This window comes from Xenopus laevis, chromosome 9_10L (genome assembly GCF_017654675.1).
Source record: "Xenopus laevis strain J_2021 chromosome 9_10L, Xenopus_laevis_v10.1, whole genome shotgun sequence".
Lineage (NCBI taxonomy): Eukaryota > Metazoa > Chordata > Amphibia > Anura > Pipidae > Xenopus > Xenopus laevis.
This window is the reverse complement of record NC_054387.1, coordinates 130,687,798-130,705,030: the sequence shown is the minus strand read 5'-3', so window position 1 is coordinate 130,705,030 and position 17,233 is coordinate 130,687,798. Positions and strand designations below refer to the sequence as shown.

The window sequence follows — 17,233 nt, the reverse complement described above, 5'->3', positions numbered from 1 at the left end:
TTTGTCAATGGCTTATGCACAGTAAGTTATCAATCATTTCCACACATGTTCCAGATTTCATTCCTAGAAAATAGAATGTCCCTTAGCTCCTTCATCCACATTTGCCTCCACTTGATGTATTTCCCACCAACTTGTAGGCAAGTGCTTAGTACAGGGCACATGGTTGCAAGGACGCCTGGATGTGCCTAGACGTGCAATGGAAGCCATTTACTGGACGTGACGTAATTCCAACAGAACTTGTGTAAGAAAAACTTAGCTTATTTGTTTTGCAGTTTCTGTTTCACTTTGTATCCTTTGAGCAGATATTCATTCACCAATGGACAGCTATCATTTTTACCTACTGAAATTTCACCTGTTAATATGATTCTTTGACTTGGCCCAATAGTCGAATACACAGTCGGCCATGTGACCGGAGAAGTCCCTTTCCTGGAACACAAGTAAACTCCTGAGGATGGCCCTGAAGTTCCTCATTTTGTGCTACTGATAAAATGGTTCTGCTCCTGTAGACAACTGCTTCCTCCTCTCATTACTGAAGGGAGTAGAATAAAAATCATTTGATTACCAGGATTTATCCGTAGCATCGCCTGTCAACCAAGAAAATACGTTAAAAAGAAACTTTTCTCCACATTTGTGGCAAACTCTTGTCACTGAACAATGACTACGTGGTTCTACTGCTGGAGACAAATGTTTCCTCCTCTCGGTACTGAAGTGAGTAGAATAAAAGTCACGTGATTAACAGGAATTGACTTAGTATCTCCAGTAACTCTAGAAGTCAAAAATAACTTTTCTCCACATTTGTGGCAGATATTTTTCTCTGAACAGTGACCACAAGGTTCCAGGTCTGGACTGGGAGTCAAAATAGGCCCCTGGCATTTAAAGTACCCAGAGGCCTAACCAATCTCCCACCAGCCCACTCCACAGTGATTGTCTATGGCATCTTACAGCAGCCCGTCTGACATTTGCCAGGACTCACAGATTACCAGTCTGGGCCTGCCTGGAAGCAACTGTTTCCTCTTTTTGGCACTGAAGGAATAGAATAAAAGTCATGTGATTAACAAGAAGCAACATAGTATCTCCAGTCAATTAAGAAGATACTTTAAAAAAAATAACTTTTCTCCAGATTTGTGGTAGATCTCTTGTCTCTGAACTGTGACCACATGGTTCTACTCCTGGAGGCACCTGTTTCCTCCTCTCGGTACTGAATTGAGTAGAATAAAGTCATGTGATTCACAGGAATTAACGTAGATTATCTCCAGATAATCAAGAAGATACCTTAAAAAAGAAACTTTTCTCCACATTTGTGGCGATCTCTTGGTCTCTGAACAGTGACCACATGGTTCTACTCCTGGAGGCAACTGTTTCCTCCTCAAGGCACTGACGGGAGTAGAATAAAAGTCATGTGATTAACAGGAATCAATGTAGTACCTCCAGTCAATCAAGAAGATACTTTAAAAAAATAACTTTTTTTTGTGGTAGATCTCTTGTCTCTGAACAGTGACCACATCATTCTACTCCTGGAGGCAACTTTTTTCACCTCTCATTACTGAAGGGAGTAGAATAAATTCATTTGTTTACCAGGAATCTCATAAAGCTTAATTTTTATATTATATTGTCCAGTAAAGCTTAATGTTAATAACATTTTATGGTATATTGCGTTGGCCTGTAAAGTGGTTTTGTTTCTGGTCAGATTCAAACTCTTCCGTGTTAATAAAGAAATGCAAATGATATAATGGAAATAACCAGTGGGAGACATCCTTATATCTGTTACTTGTCAGGGATATTACTTATTCCTTATAATACATGAATGATACTCAGAGTTCCCTGTATAACTCAGCCTGCAGCCTTGTGTCTTTATATGGTCACAGAACAACCCCTCAGTGACTTCTAATATCCTTATCATTTACAGTAGGGGGTACATTATCCCTTATAATACATGAATGATACTCAGAGTTCCCTGTATAACTCAGCCTGCAGCCTTGTGTCTTTATATGGTCACAGAACAACCCCTCAGTGACTTCTAATATCCTTATCATTTACAGTAGGGGGTACATTATCCCTTATAATACATGAATGATACTCAGAGTTCCCTGTATAACTCAGCCTGCAGCCTTGTGTCTTTATATGGTCACAGAACAACCCCTCAGTGACTTCTAATATCCTTATCATTTACAGTAGGGGGTACATTATCCCTTATAATACACGAGTGATACTCAGAGTTCCCTGTATAACTCAGCCTGCAGCCTTGTGCCTTTATATGGTCACAGAACAACCCCTCAGTGACTTCTAATATCCTTATCATTTACAGTAGGGGGTACATTATCCCTTATAATACATGAGTGATACTCAGAGTTCCCTGTATAACTCAGCCTGCAGCCTTGTGCCTTTATATGGTCACAGAACAACCCCTCAGTGAATTCTAATATCCTTATCATTTACAGTAGGAGGTACAATATCCCTTATAATACATGAGTGATACTCAGAGTTCCCTGTATAACTCAGCCTGCAGCCTTGTGCCTTTATATGGTCACAGAACCCCTCAGTGACTTCTAATATCCTTATCATTTACAGTAGGGGGTACAATATCCCTTATAATACATGAGTGATACTCAGAGTTCCCTGTATAACTCAGCCTGCAGCCTTGTGCCTTTATATGGTCACAGAACCCCTCAGTGACTTCTAATATCCTTATCATTTACAGTAGGGGGTACAATATCCCTTATAATACATGAGTGATACTCAGAGTTCCCTGTATAACTCAGCCTGCAGCCTTGTGCCTTTATATGGTCACAGAACAACCCCTCAGTGACTTCTAATATCCTTATTATTTACAGTAGCGGGTACATTATCCCCTACAGACAGAGATTTGGATCAATTCACAATAAAAAGAGCTGAATGAGACCAACCATATTGCCATGCGTATTGCCAGCTTTGTGTACTGTTAGCTCTCCTGTAAAAACACAAAAACCTCATTATCATACAACTGCCTTCCCTTTATGGACCTCACAGATCATACTCTAGTCACTAAAGTGCTTCAATTCCTCAATCTCCATCTAAATCCCTGAGGGGCTTTGGGGCTCTTCAGGCAAGTTGATTTTCAAATCCACACCTAGACCTGGTGAAACCAGTCCATTGTTCTGAAGTGACCCATTCATATGAGATTTTTCGGACTGTTTGGTGTTATTTTAACAGTCAGTATATGCATTGTATCATTGATACCTGCTTCACTGACATTTTGAGGAACAGCAATGGGTTTCTTTTTAGAGAGTTCATGAATTTTACTCTATTTAACAGGGCATTGCGCAATCATATTAATACCTGAGATTACTGGGATCCAAGTCCTCTTTATGCAGATATGTTTACTTGAGATGATGATATGGACACATACAAACCAAGTAGTAACTGATGAGTTACCTTACTAACTGGTGCTTATCCTTTACAAAATTTCTGCCTTGGTTTATGAATATTCTCTTCAGCCTCATCCCTACACTGTCACTTAGTAGAACAAATATCCACCTGCCTCACCTTTAGCTAAATTAGACTCCTAAAACACATTATTACAGGATCTCACTTAACCAGCTACTAGCTAACTAGCAATTTAACTGTAATCCTTTCTGAGGCTGGCCTGGAAGATTCCACCCTGACTCTATTAGGAACAACCAAAAACAATTGCAGATAAAGAGATTATTTCTTATGTTGAAGAAGGTCAAGAGACTTATTATAAAGTAGGTGTCTACAGTTTACCTAGGCAGTCTAAGTATAATAAACTAGTATTAAGTAGATAGAGTAATGGATAAAGAAACTGGTACTACAGGGATAAAAATAAGAACATATTTAATAGAGTCAGGGTTTTATTTGAAATGGTTTTATAATTGAGTAAACTGGGGAGGAAATATATTCATAAATATATTATAGCTGTATAAGTCTGGAAGAAATTTCCCGTACAACCAGGAACTGATTTAATTCCCCTGCAGGTCAGGACACGCCATCTCAAATGAAGAGAGAAAAGAGTGCCTGCTTGCTGAATCATCTTGGGTAGAATCGAAACTTCAAGTTTCCCTTAATCTAGGAGACTACACCGTCTACTTCGCTACTGTCCAGGGTATTTGTAAACAATCCAGAAAAGCAGCAGGCGCTCACAGATCCCACAAACAGGCTTGTAAAAGAACTTTTTTTCAGGCCACAAAGTATGATTATGATTAAGTGCCTAATTGCACAAAATGCGTGAGACTATGTATTAATTTACTTTGTGGGCTGAAATAAAGTTCTCAGTTCTTTTACAAGCCTATTTGTGGGATCTGTGAGTGCCTACCATCCATGGTCGGACTGGGATGCCTTGGGCCAACCAGAAAACATTAGACTGTGGGCCCACTTTCCAAACTATTATTCCTCCTCACTCAACCTCTTTATTCTCCTAGTCTTTTATATTTACTTAATCTATTCTTCCATTATTAAGCATTTTTTCCCCATAAAGAAATAAGGAATGACCATGAAATTGGCCACATAGTAAGAAGCAGAAGGGCCCATTGGGAGTTTTCCTGGTATCCTGGTGGGCCAGTAACATAGTAACATAGTAAGTAAGGTTGAAAAAAGACACACGTCCATCAAGTTCAACCTTTTAGTTTTTTGGGTTTTTTTTAATCTGCCTAACTGCCAGTTGATCCAGAGGAAGGCAAAAAAAACCATCTGAAGCCTCTCCAATTTGCCTCAGAGAGGAAAAAATTCCTTCCTTCGGAATGGGTGACCTTGTGTCAGCTGGAAAGACCTACTGGTAAATAAATCATTAGAGAGATTATTATATGATCCCCTTATATATTTATACATAGTTATCATATCTCCCCTTAAGCGCCTCTTCTCCAGTGTGAACATCCCCAACTTGGCCAGTCTTTCCTCATAGCTAAGATTTCACATACCAGCTTAGTTGCCCTTCTTTGTACCCTCTCTAATACAATAATGTCCTGTTTGAGTGATGGAGACCAAAACTGTAAGGCAAATTCTAGATGGGGCCTTACAAGTGCTCTATAAAGTGGAAGAATGACCCCCTCCTCCCGTGACTCAATGCCCCTTTTAATTCAGCTCAAGACCTTATTTGCCCTTGATGCTGCTGACTGGCATTGCTTGCTACAGACAAGTTTATCATCTACAAGGACTCCAAGGTCCGTCTCCATAATGGATTTTCCTAGTGCAGTCCCATTAAGGGTATAAGTGGCCACTGCCATCTTCAGTTTGGTTGGATACCTTCACCTTGAGCTGTAGGTCTGGAGCATGTGCACCCAGACCCCACTGCTAAGATTATAAATTTATTGGCCTTGCATTGGGAATATGTTTCTTTGAATGCTACAGCCTTATAATTAAACTTAGATTGAGAAATTCCAGCATTCCCCAATAATTCAAGCATACATGCAACCCAGCCAAAGAGGTGGGCACAACGATGATACACTGGGTAAAGGTCCCAACAAAATGTTGGCCATAGAGCCATCCAAAAATATGCAACAATACGACAACCAAAGGTGCATTATGCTGGCATGACATAGACATATTACTGTAGTAGATGGAGCCCACTTTATTTCGACTGCTGACTTGTAAAGCCAAGTTACTGAATATTATTTCCCTTATTTACTTTTTTTTCCCTAAAATATCTTTCCTGGCTCAGCCCCTGCAACTGGATGACCTGGTTTGCTTTTGGTTTTAAAAACAAAACCACATGTAATAAGGTTTCTATGAATCTCCTACGTTCCTCATTGTTGTGTTCCAGTGGGCCAATCAGGGAGACGTTGGCAGAATGGAAGAGACAAAGGAGAGGAATGCCTCCAGGGATATGAGACACCAGGAACAAGCCAAACCACATTCCTAGGTGAGGGTGTAAGCTGATAGCTTCATCCTTTAACAAGCCAGATCAAGCCAAACACTTGGAACCAGAGCACACACAGTCGCACAACTGCTCTGCACAGCAACACATTGGAAGCTCTGCTGCATCTGCACCAGCAACGCTACTGTTTAAGGAAGAATAAAATGGGGAAATGGCTGCTTTATGTGACCACTCTACTGCTTTTTGGTAAGTAATACAAATATATATATATTCTTTTTAATCAAAATGTTATTTTTGGTGTCCCAAAAGCAATGAGGGCAGTGTTTTCTTTTTTCTTAAAAAAAAGGTTCAGATTACATATTAGATAGCAGAGAAGCTCTGTAGAATATAATGGTGCTCCGTTATCCATTATTTGACCTGTGGTATTAAGCCCAATTTCAATTGCCTCCATTGCAACAAAGAACTGTGTTTATATACACAATAGTAGCGTTTCTAACACTCCAGTTGCACCAGTGCAGGTCAGCAGAGCATTATATATGAATTACTTTAAAACACTATGTTTTTTTTTATTAAAGTCTGAATGCCAAAAACTTTTTGGGTATTTATTATACCCTGAGGATGGAAAAAGTCATAATCCGAAAATCTGCATCTCAGACCTGCCGAGGTTGAATATAAGTCAATGTGAGAATTCCCGAAGATATCCTGATCTGCGCTGGGTTTCATGCAATCAGATTTTCCAGGTGGAAAATCAGGAGAATTCACCCAATTCGAATTTTAGGACGACTTTCACGATTTTTCAAGTTTTTTCCCCACACTGGAATTTTTCAGGAAAATGTGTTATTAAATAAGGGGAAATAACCCATGCGGATTTGGTCGGAGTATATTTTAGAAAATAATGAGATAAATTCAGATTTTGATAAACAACCCCCTATGATTTTTTGGTGATACTGTTCATTTAAGAACAGTCACATGGGTTTGCTGTTAGGGAACGCCGGCAGTTGTAGTTTAGTAAGCAGAGGCCCACTCAATGCTGACTGAATGTCAACTGTCATATTTGAAAGAGGCTATAATTCCATTAATTGTGGCACTTTGACCGGTTGAAGGTACCTTTAGATTATCTGCCTCTTCTTCCGGATCAGGAATTGAATTTAGGGTTGAATTTGATTGGTGTGTCCTTTTCAGCCTTGAATTGATATGATAATTAAGGCTATTACAGTATGTATTTAAGAACCATGGGATTGATAGGGAATTTATGATGACTAATCTAAGGCAGTCATCATTCCAAGGAATCATATCATTATTCATTGTGTAACTGGTGAATTCACAAGTTTAATACAACAGCTGTGGGAATTTACTGTTATTTACTCATTTAAATGCATCAAATAAATCTGGATTTCCTCATTTCAACTGATACTAAGGAGTCAACAAAATAATCTAAAACAGGTGGTGTAATGATACTGGAAATATAAGAAAGTTCTACCCACTGTTTTGTAGGAGGTGATACCCAGGCAAGCTCAGACAGATTTAATATCAATGTTGTGACAACTGGGAGGCAGGGAGAACATCATAAATATATACACACTTCCAGTAATGGAAAATTATTCACTTTCTGGAATATTGCCTACCCACAGCAACTTGTCTTAGTTCCAACAGTTTTGGCCAACCACCATGGTTAAGTAGTTAAAGGGATCCTGTCATCGGAAAACATGTTTTTTTCAAAACGCATCAGTTAATAGTGCTACTCCAGCAGAATTCTGCACTGAAATCCATTTCTCAAAAGAGCAAACAGATTTTTTTATATTCAATTTTGAAATCTGACATGGGGCTAGACATATTGTCAATTTCCCAGCTGCCCCCAGTCATGTGACTTGTGCCTGCACTTTAGGAGAGAAATGCTTTCTGGCAGGCTGCTGTTTTTCCTCCTCAATGTAACTGAATGTGTCTCACTGAGACATGGGATTTTGCTATTGAGTGTTGTTCTTAGATCTACCAGGCAGCTGTTATCTTGTGTTAGGGAGCTGCTATCTGGTTACCTTCCCATTGTTCTTTTGTTTGGCTGCTGGGGGGGGGAAAGGGAGGGGGGTGATATCACTCCAACTTGCAGTACAGCAGTAAAGAGTGATTGAAGTTTATCAGAGCACAAGTCACATGACTTGGGGCAGCTGGGAAATTGAAAATATGTCTAGCCCCATGTCAGATTTCAAAATTGAATATAAAAATATCTGTTTGCTCTTTTGAGAAATGGATTTCAGTGCAGAATTCTGCTGGAGCAGCACTATTAACTGATTCATTTTGAAAAAAAATGTATTTTTCCCATGACAGTATCCCTTTAAATGCTTGAGGTTGATAATAAGACAACATGTCCATCAAGTTCAACCTTTTGATGTCCTATAGACAGGTCTACTGGTGATTAAAACATCAGAAAGTTTATAATAGCATCCCATTATATATTTATCCATAATTACAGTTGTTAAGGGGCAGATTTATTAGCGGTCTAGTTATATTTAACTAGAACTATGTCAGTAGGTCAGTTGCACAATATGTACAGTATTTCACTGTGATATGGCTAAACTTTATAGCAGTCTTTATCACTTAAACATCCTTTTTTTTATTCTCTCCTTTAGTTTCACCGCACCCGTCACTATCCAACATCACCACAGCTGCCCCTCCTCTATGTGGCAGTCCAGTGTTTTCAAGTAGGATTGTTGGAGGAACTGACACTAGGCAAGGAGCATGGCCTTGGCAGGTCAGTTTAGAGTTTAATGGCAGCCATATTTGTGGGGGGTCCATCATCTCCGACCAGTGGATTCTAACAGCGACCCACTGCATTGAACAGTAAGTATATAGTTACATAGTTACATAGTTACATAGTTAAATCGGGTTTAAAAAAGACAAAGTCCATCAAGTTCAACCCCTCCAAATGAAAACCCAGCATCCATACACACACCCCTGCCTACTCTCACATAAATGATATATACCCATATCTATACTAACTATAGAGTTTAGTATCACAATAGCCTTTGTATTATGTCTGTCCAAGAAATCATCCAAGTCCCTCTTATAGTCATTAACTGAATCAGCATCACAACATCACCCGGCAGTGCATTCCACAACCTCACTGTCCTGACTGTGATGAACCCCCTACGTTGCTTCAAATGAAAGTTCTTTTCTTCTAGTCTAAAGGGGAGGCCTCTGGTACGTGATTCTCTTTATGGGTAAAAAGGTCCCCTGCTATTTGTCTATAATGTCCTCTAATGTACTTGTAAAGTCTAATCATGTCCCCTCACAAGCACCTTTTTTCCAGAGAAAACAACCCCAACCTTGTCAGTCTCCCCTCATAATTTAACTCTTCCCTCCCTCTAACCAGTTTAGTTGCACTTAGTCTCTGCACTCTCTCCAGCTCATTTATATCCCTCTTAAGGACTGGAGTCCAAAACTGCCCCCATACTCCAGATGAGGCCTCACCAGGGTCCTATAAAGAGACAGAATTATGTTTTCATCCCTTGAGTTAATGCCCTTTTTTATACAAGACAGAACTTTATTTGCTTTAGTAGCCACAGAATGACACTGCCCAGAATTAGACAACTTGTTATCTACAAAGACCCCAAGATCCTTCTCATTTAAGGAAACTCCCAACACATTGCCATTTAGTGTATAACTTGCATTTATATTATTTTTGCCAAAGTGCATAACCTGCATTTATCAACATTGAACCTCATTTTCCAGTTTGCTGCCCAGTTTTCCAGTTTAGACAAATCACTGTGCAAAGTGGCAGCATCCTGCATGGAACCTATAGTTCTGCACAATTTAGTATCATCTGCACAAATAGAAACAGTACTTTCAATGCCCACCTCCAGGTCATTAATAAACAAGTTGAAAAGCAAGGGACCTAGTACAGAGCCCTGCGGTACTCCACTAACAACACTGGTCCAATTAGAAAATGTTCCATTTACCACCACTCTTTGTAGTTTATCTTTTAGCCAGTTCTCTATCCAGGTACAAATACTAGGGGGCAAATTCACTAAGATTCGTAGTTGCGGCAGGCGTTACTTCGCCACACTTCGCCAGGTGTAGTTTCGCCAGCACTTCACAAATTCACTAAAATCCGAAGTTGCACTCAGGGGTAGCGTAAGGTTGCGAAGTTGCACTAGCGTTGATTCGCTAAGCGAAGCGAAGTTACGCTAGCGATGGTTAATTTGCATACGGCGCCAAATTCAAATTTCAATGGAGGAATATGTAGCAGCACTACACAAGCCTGGGAAACCTTCAAAACATCAAATAAAATTTTTATTTTGCCCTACACATGTGCCCACTGTATAGTTAAGTTGCCATGAGTTAGGAAATGTAGGGGGGAAGGAGGGGAGCCCCAAAAGATTTTTTTATCTTTTTCAGCCTATCACCCATAATATAGAAAAAACGCAAGCGTTTTTTGGGACTTAGAAAATTTTTTAACTTTTTTCGAAGAAATCCCTATCTACTCTATTGTGCTTCGCCTGGTCTGAGGTGGCGAAGGAAGTCTAGCGTAGAAGGTAGCGTTCAGAACAATGCGTGCGTTAGTGAATTTGCGAAGTTACACTAGCAAAGTTACGCCAGCGTCCGTTAGTGAATTTGCGAAGTAACAGAAATGGCCAACGCTAGCGAATTGACGCTAGCGTTAGGCGCTTTGGCGCATAGTGAATTTGCCCCTAGGTTCCAGACCAACATTCCTTAATTGAACCAGTAACCTTTTGTGTGGCACTGTATCAAATGCTTTAGCAAAGTCTAAGTAAATCACATCCACTGCCATCCCAGAATCGAGGTCTCTACTTACCTTCTCATAAAAAGAAATTAAGTTAGTCTGGCAAGATCTATTACGCATAAAACCATGCTGGCACAAACTCATAGTATTATGATTTGCTATGAAGTCCAGTATCTTATCCTTTATTATATGTTCTGATCTGTATTCCTTCAAAGGACATTGTGTTTTTTACTTTCTCTAAGTAGTGATGGGTGAATAAATTTGCAAGACACAAATTAATTCGTGAAACTGTGCTGACAATTTACCGTAGAAGAATCCGCTGCGACAAAAATTTGACGCTCGTCAAAATTATTTGGACGCCCATTGACTTTAATGCATTTGGATCAAATAGTCGTACATATAAAAATTATCACTTGTGTCAAAATTATTTTGATGCCCATTGTCTTCATTGCGTTTTGCATATTTTTCACTGTTTCGCGAATTTCTCTGTAAAAAAAAGTGGCAAAGATTCTCCCATTAATATCTCTATGTCCTGTGCCCCCAATTACACAAGTAACTGTCCAATTTTCTGCACTTGTGGTTATAGCAAGAGTTTTAGATCACATTAGACATATGAGGGTTTGATTACTCTATGCTGTGCACCTCTATTAGGATAGCATGCACTTACAGGGATTCTGGCTGTGCAAACAGATTTTTTTTTTATATTTGATCTTGAAATCTGCCATTGGGCTAGACATGTTGTCAGTTTCCCATGTGCCCTCAGTCATGTGACTTGGGCTCTGAGGTGTATTCAGTCACTGCTGCACTGCTGGAGTTGGAGTGATATCACCCCTCCCTTCCATCCCCAGCAGAATAATGGGAGTTTAACAAGATAACAGCTTTCTGACACATAATAACAGCTCTCTGGTAGATATGAGAATAACACTCAACAGTAAAAATCCAAGTCCCACTGTGACTCCTTCAGTTACATAAAGTAAGAGAAACAATAGCTTATCTGAAAGCAGTTCCATTTTGAAGTGCTGGCTCTTTCTGAAAGACATAAAAACTAGGCTGTAAAAATCATGAAAGAATCCCTTTAAAGAATAAGTCAACCTCTACATGCAAAAATCCCTCCCCCCTTTCCCTGTGTAGCAGGAGGGGTAAATAACAAGTTAGGGGCATTTGCAGGGGGGGGGCAAGTAGGCCGGGGGAGGAGGGAGGGGGCCTACACAGGGGAGGGGTTTTGCATGTAGGGGTTGATTTCTCCTTTAAAGGGGTCTTTCACCTAAAAAACTATTTTTGCATTATAAATTAAAATGTAGTTCTAAACCACATTCCAATATATGTTTAATAAATATGCTTGAGTTGTTTGTAAATGTAATAGCTATTGAAAGCAATAGTAATAGTTTGGCTGCCAGGGTCAGCGATCCTCGTCACTGCTTAACTGTAACTTAAATAAGCTCATGAAAAGTCAATAGAAGTCTACTGGAAAATATAGAATTAAATTAGGATTCATGAGATCAATTCCTTTCATCAAATTGGGTGTTGTCCATTGTCTAATACAGAACCTATTTTCTTTCCAGCCCTGATTTACCTTCTGGTTATGGAGTCCGTCTAGGCGCCTACCAGCTGTATGTGAAGAACCCTCATGAGATGACAGTCAAGGTTGACATTATCTACATTAACTCAGAGTTTAATGGCCCTGGCACAAGTGGAGATATTGCTTTACTGAAGCTGTCTAGCCCCATTAAATTCACAGAATACATTCTCCCAATATGCTTGCCAGCTTCTCCAGTCACCTTCTCTTCTGGGACCGAATGCTGGATAACAGGATGGGGACAGACTGGTTCTGAAGGTAAGTGTTGAAGGGTAATTCTAGCTACCAATAATTAAAGAAGCAGTGAAGTGTAACAATCAATGACTACATATCCATGCTGCATGGTGTGATAAAGTTGTGTTAAAGGAGACGTAAACCCAAAAAAGAAATATGTCATATTTTATATAATGAACTTATTAAAACTATTGAAGCCTAAAGTTTCAGCATATCAATAGCAGCAATGATCCAGGACTTCAAACTTGTCACAGGGGGTCACCATCTTGGAAAGTGTCTGTGACACTCACATGCTCAGTGGGCTCTGATTGGCTGTTGAGAAGCTAAGCTTAGGGCTCGTCACTAATTATCCAGCAGAAAATGAGCTTCCCTGGCTGTAATATAAGCTGATGCTACAGGTTTGCTGATTATTAAATTCTGATGCTAATTGCACTGGTTTCTGTGCTGCCATGTAGTAATTATGTGTATTAATTACTAATCAGCCTTATATTGTGACATTTCTATTCTATGTGTACTGTATATTGTGAGTGGGTCCCTAAGCTCAATAAGTGACAGCAGCCCAGAGCAATTTCTTCCAAGAGCAATTTCTTCTCCATCAATACCACCCAGACAGTTCCTTATATAGTGGGTGACCTGGAGAGGACTCAGATACCATTGGCTGATGTGGAAGGCAAGGGATGGATAATAATAACATTTGAGATTTTTTTTTTAATTCCTGGCTAAACAGATCACATTTTGTTTCCCAGTGAAACAGACCACTTGGCAAAAAATGTAGCTGCTGGCAAAACTATAAATTCTATAATGAAAATTTACTAGGCAGAAAAATGTGCTCATCTCTACAATGCATCAAATAAGCCTCATTCTTATCACATTCATTTTCCTGCTAAGGGCTCTTTGTAACTAACATTATCAACACATTGTTCCAGAGTTATAGAGAGATTAGATGGGGTAGTAGAATCAGGGAGTCAAAGGCCTTCACAAACTAATCATGAACTTTGTCCCTGCCCAGTTCCACTGCAATATCCAGCAACTCTTCAGAAGGTGATGGTGCCCATCATCAACAGGGATTCATGTGAGAAGATGTACCATATCAACTCCGTCATCAGTGAGACAGAAATTCTGATCCAAAGTGACCAGATCTGTGCCGGCTACCAAGCAGGACAAAAAGATGGCTGCCAGGTGAGTCTTGTATCATTTGAAGGCCATTCTTGGTTCCGGTGTACGGATGCCGGTGCTAATACCTTGAAATCTTCATCATTTAGAAGTAATTAATATTGGTCATTCTGGTTCCAATAAAAACTCTTTCCCTAGTTTGTATTATCATTTATTGTTATTGGTGTCTACAAAAGTCACGTTTTCTTCTTAAAAAGCCCAAGTTATATCTTGAATTGTCTTTATAATTGGACACATTGCATGAGTACCATAGGTCTAACTCCCTGTGACCCATTATCCATAGCAGTGCTTACTTTAATCACTGTAACAATTTCTATGATGGGAACATTCCCAAATAATTGTCATGTACTAACAGAAAGTCAATAGGATGAAAAGAAACACATCCATTTCTCTTCATATTTTTGACTTACGAGTGTATGGAGGTGTGTTTTTTTGTTTGTCAACGATAGTGATGGGTGAATAAATTAGACAGACACGAATTTGCAGTGAGTTTCACGGCAAATGAATTAATTTGCGAAACTACGGCACTGGCGAAAAAACTGCCATGTCAAAAAAACATTGTCGTGCCTCAAAATTATTTGGACGCCCATTGACTTCAATGCATTTGGACCAAATAGTCGCGCTTATAAAAATTGACGTTTTGAGAATGGCACCGATTCGCCCATCACTAGTCAACAAATATTAGGAATCTTTTATCTCTGTGGAAACTGAGGGGCACATTTACTAAGCTCGGGTGAATGAATAGAGGGGGAAAATCTCAAATTTCGAGGAGTTTTTTGTGCTCCTCGACTATCGAATTGGCGTAAATTCGCCTGAGTAGAATGATTCGAATAGATTGAGCGGAAAAATGCTGCGATCCAGTACTTCGACTATCTCACATTATTGTATAAATAACTATTTTTCTTTTGAATTAAAAGATCTATTCCGATAGAAGAATGAAGAATGTAAGGGGGTATTTATCAATGGTCATATGTTTTTCTGCCATTCAAATATTTTTGAGCTAAACATCATGAATGTGAAAAAACTACATTTTTGATATTTATTAAGCAAAAAAAACCATGAAGAACTTTGGTCATCTAAAATCATGGGAGATCATGTAGAAGTCAATGGGAGCTGTCCTAGGCAAAATGTATACTATCCAATTCGAGTTTTTTCAATTTTTTTTAGCTTGTAAAAGGCATTAAACTGATGAGTAAACCACAAATTTGAATTTTATTCATTAAAGTTTTATATATATGATTTTTAATGAATATGGTAAATTTGTGGGGGGGTTTTGAAGTAGAAAAAAAACTCAAAAATTACTCAAAAATATATCAATAGGCCTCCTCTTTTATTTTAAAGAACAGGCCTAAAGTTCATTCAGATGACAAAACAATTACTGGCCAGACAGTCAATTAAGTTCTTTTTTTTTTTTCCATTACAGGGAGACTCAGGGGGACCACTCGTCTGTAAAATACAAGGGTTCTGGTATCAGGCTGGTATTGTGAGCTGGGGAGAAAGATGTGCCGCTAAAAACCGTCCTGGTGTTTATACTTTTGTTCCAGCTTATGAAACATGGATCTCTGAACGCAGTGTAATTAGTTTCAAGCCTTTCACATCGTCATCATCACCATCATCATCATCAGTTCTCAGGGCATCAGCCATCTTACTTGGAGTCAGTTTGCTTTTGCATGACTGGTGAAATGTCGGACCTCAGATAACATTTTTGAACTATTTTGGACTGAAAATGAGTTTCATTTACTGGAAACTTTTGTGATGAAACCATGCACGTCTATGGGGCTTTGTTGTGATGTGCACCATTAGACTGACCAAAAAATGTGAACTGTACAGTATTGCAGATTGGGGAATATTTTTTTTTTTTTTCAACCTTGCAAAATCCACTCGTTTTTGCATCTTGACAAAGTTCAAGGTTGTTTGAGGCTTGTTTCAAGAACGCAGGTCAGTTACAGCCAATTGACTTCTAAAATTGATAATAAATAATGGTATAAATTGCAAGAAACAGAATACTATAAATGCTTTATATTTGTATTATTTCTGTGCTTATTTTTGCACATTTGTAATGTGCCAAGACTTCCCACAATGCTGTGCATTTGTGGCAATATGTGTGTGAACCGCACTTGTGAGAGCTGATAGTACTCCAAATAAATATAAAAAACAAGCATATTTAAGCTGCAAAATACAATTTTGTGATAATGAAATGAATTTGTCAGCAAAAAAAAGTAATGAGCACAAATTAATATCAGCAGAGATGTATTATAAATTATGTTAGCACAGAATTCTCTAAATTGCAAACGTTATTTTTCTACTGTATTCAGAGACGACATTTTTGTTTAAAAAATAAATCAGGATTGCATTGTGTTTATAACATTCATTTTGTGCTAGGGAAATGTGTTTTGTGTTTAAAATATTATTTTGTTAGTATAAAATGGTTGGGATGGATTTTATTTTTAGGAAGTGCATTTTGTTACAAAATGTGGTGCAAATGGAACCTAGTTATAGCAAGCAAAAAAAAAAAAAAAATGCAAACAAATTCATGATTTGCTTATTACGCTATAAAATATAATTTCTTATAACAACATTTAAGCAAGTGATCATAAAATGAATCCTTTAGATTGCAAAAAAGTATTTTCATACTTAAATTATAATTTGTATTCACAGAATGCACTTTAAAAAAAATGTAATTCTTTTGCTTATAGCATTCAATTTTTGATCATGTATTTATCTATTTTTTTATTACAAAATGTTGTCAAATGGGACCTTGTTGTTCCAGCCCGCCATTGTCACAAAATACATTTTGAAATGAAATACCAAAAAAAAAAAAAAAATGTTAGTTAAGCTGGAAAACATCTTTGTGGTCACAAAATTAAGTATATGAATCACAAAAAAATGTACTAAAAAATTCAATATTTTTCAAATGTTTTTTTGTTTATAGAAAACATTTTCTTTACCTGTAAAATCGAATGCATTGATTTTATTGACATGCATCTTGCAGCACAAATGGTACCTTGTTGTTCCAAGCATCGCCTTTCTAACTTTTCAAAAAGTTGGTAGGATTTATTTGAATAACACTAGTGACTACTGTGGACTAATTTATTTGTGTTGTCACTCATGCCAGTCTTTAAAGCTGGGCTTTATCACTATGTTATTGTTCTGTAAAACTGGACTTTAGAAATACATTTCAGACATTGACTGAAAACTGAATTTTTGATACATTTATATGTGACGTCAGTTTTTTTTTGTTTTAGGGGCCGATTCACTAAGGGTCGAATATCGAGGGTTAATTAACCCTCGATATTCGACTAGGAATTAAAATCCTTCGACTTTGAATATCGAAGTCGAAGGATTTAGCGCAGATAGTTCGATCGAACGATAATTCCTTCAATCAAACGATTAAATCCTTCGAAATCGAAGGATTTAAATCCAACGATCGAAGGAATATCCTTCGATCAAAAAAAGTTAGCCAAGCCTATGGGGACCTTCCCAATAGGCTAACATTGACTTCAGTAGATTTTAGATGGCGAACTAGGGGGTCGAAGTTTTTTTAAAGAGACAGTACTTCGACTATCGAATGGTCGAATAGCCGAACGATTTTTAGTTCGAATCCTTCCATTCGTAGTCAAAGGTCGAAGTAGCCCATTCAATGGTCGAAGTAGCCCAAAAAAAACTTCGAAATTCGAAGTTTTTTACCTTCGAATCCTTCACTCGA

At 38.3% G+C, this 17,233-nt stretch overlaps 1 protein-coding gene across 1 annotated transcript; it reads left to right on the top strand.

The window, feature by feature from the left end:
- The first annotated feature begins 5,784 nt into the window (after positions 1-5,784).
- Positions 5,785-15,885, top strand: LOC397829 (serine protease 27). Its single transcript, XM_041576999.1, has 5 exons — positions 5,785-6,052; positions 8,431-8,641; positions 12,107-12,378; positions 13,364-13,533; positions 14,951-15,885. The coding sequence occupies exons 1-5, from the start codon at positions 6,010-6,012 to the stop codon at positions 15,206-15,208; spliced, it is 954 nt and encodes a 317-aa protein (XP_041432933.1). The 5' UTR covers positions 5,785-6,009; the 3' UTR covers positions 15,209-15,885.
- The last annotated feature ends 1,348 nt before the right edge of the window (positions 15,886-17,233 follow it).

Bases quoted from the DNA above. Each gene is read 5' to 3' on its own strand.
- LOC397829 (XM_041576999.1), top strand. From the start codon at position 6,010: ATGGGGAAATGGCTGCTTTATGTGACCACTCTACTGCTTTTTG. The intron at 8,642-12,106 runs GTAAGTATATAG...TTTTCTTTCCAG, and splicing joins GCGACCCACTGCATTGAACA to CCCTGATTTACCTTCTGGTT. The intron at 12,379-13,363 runs GTAAGTGTTGAA...GTCCCTGCCCAG, and splicing joins GGGACAGACTGGTTCTGAAG to TTCCACTGCAATATCCAGCA.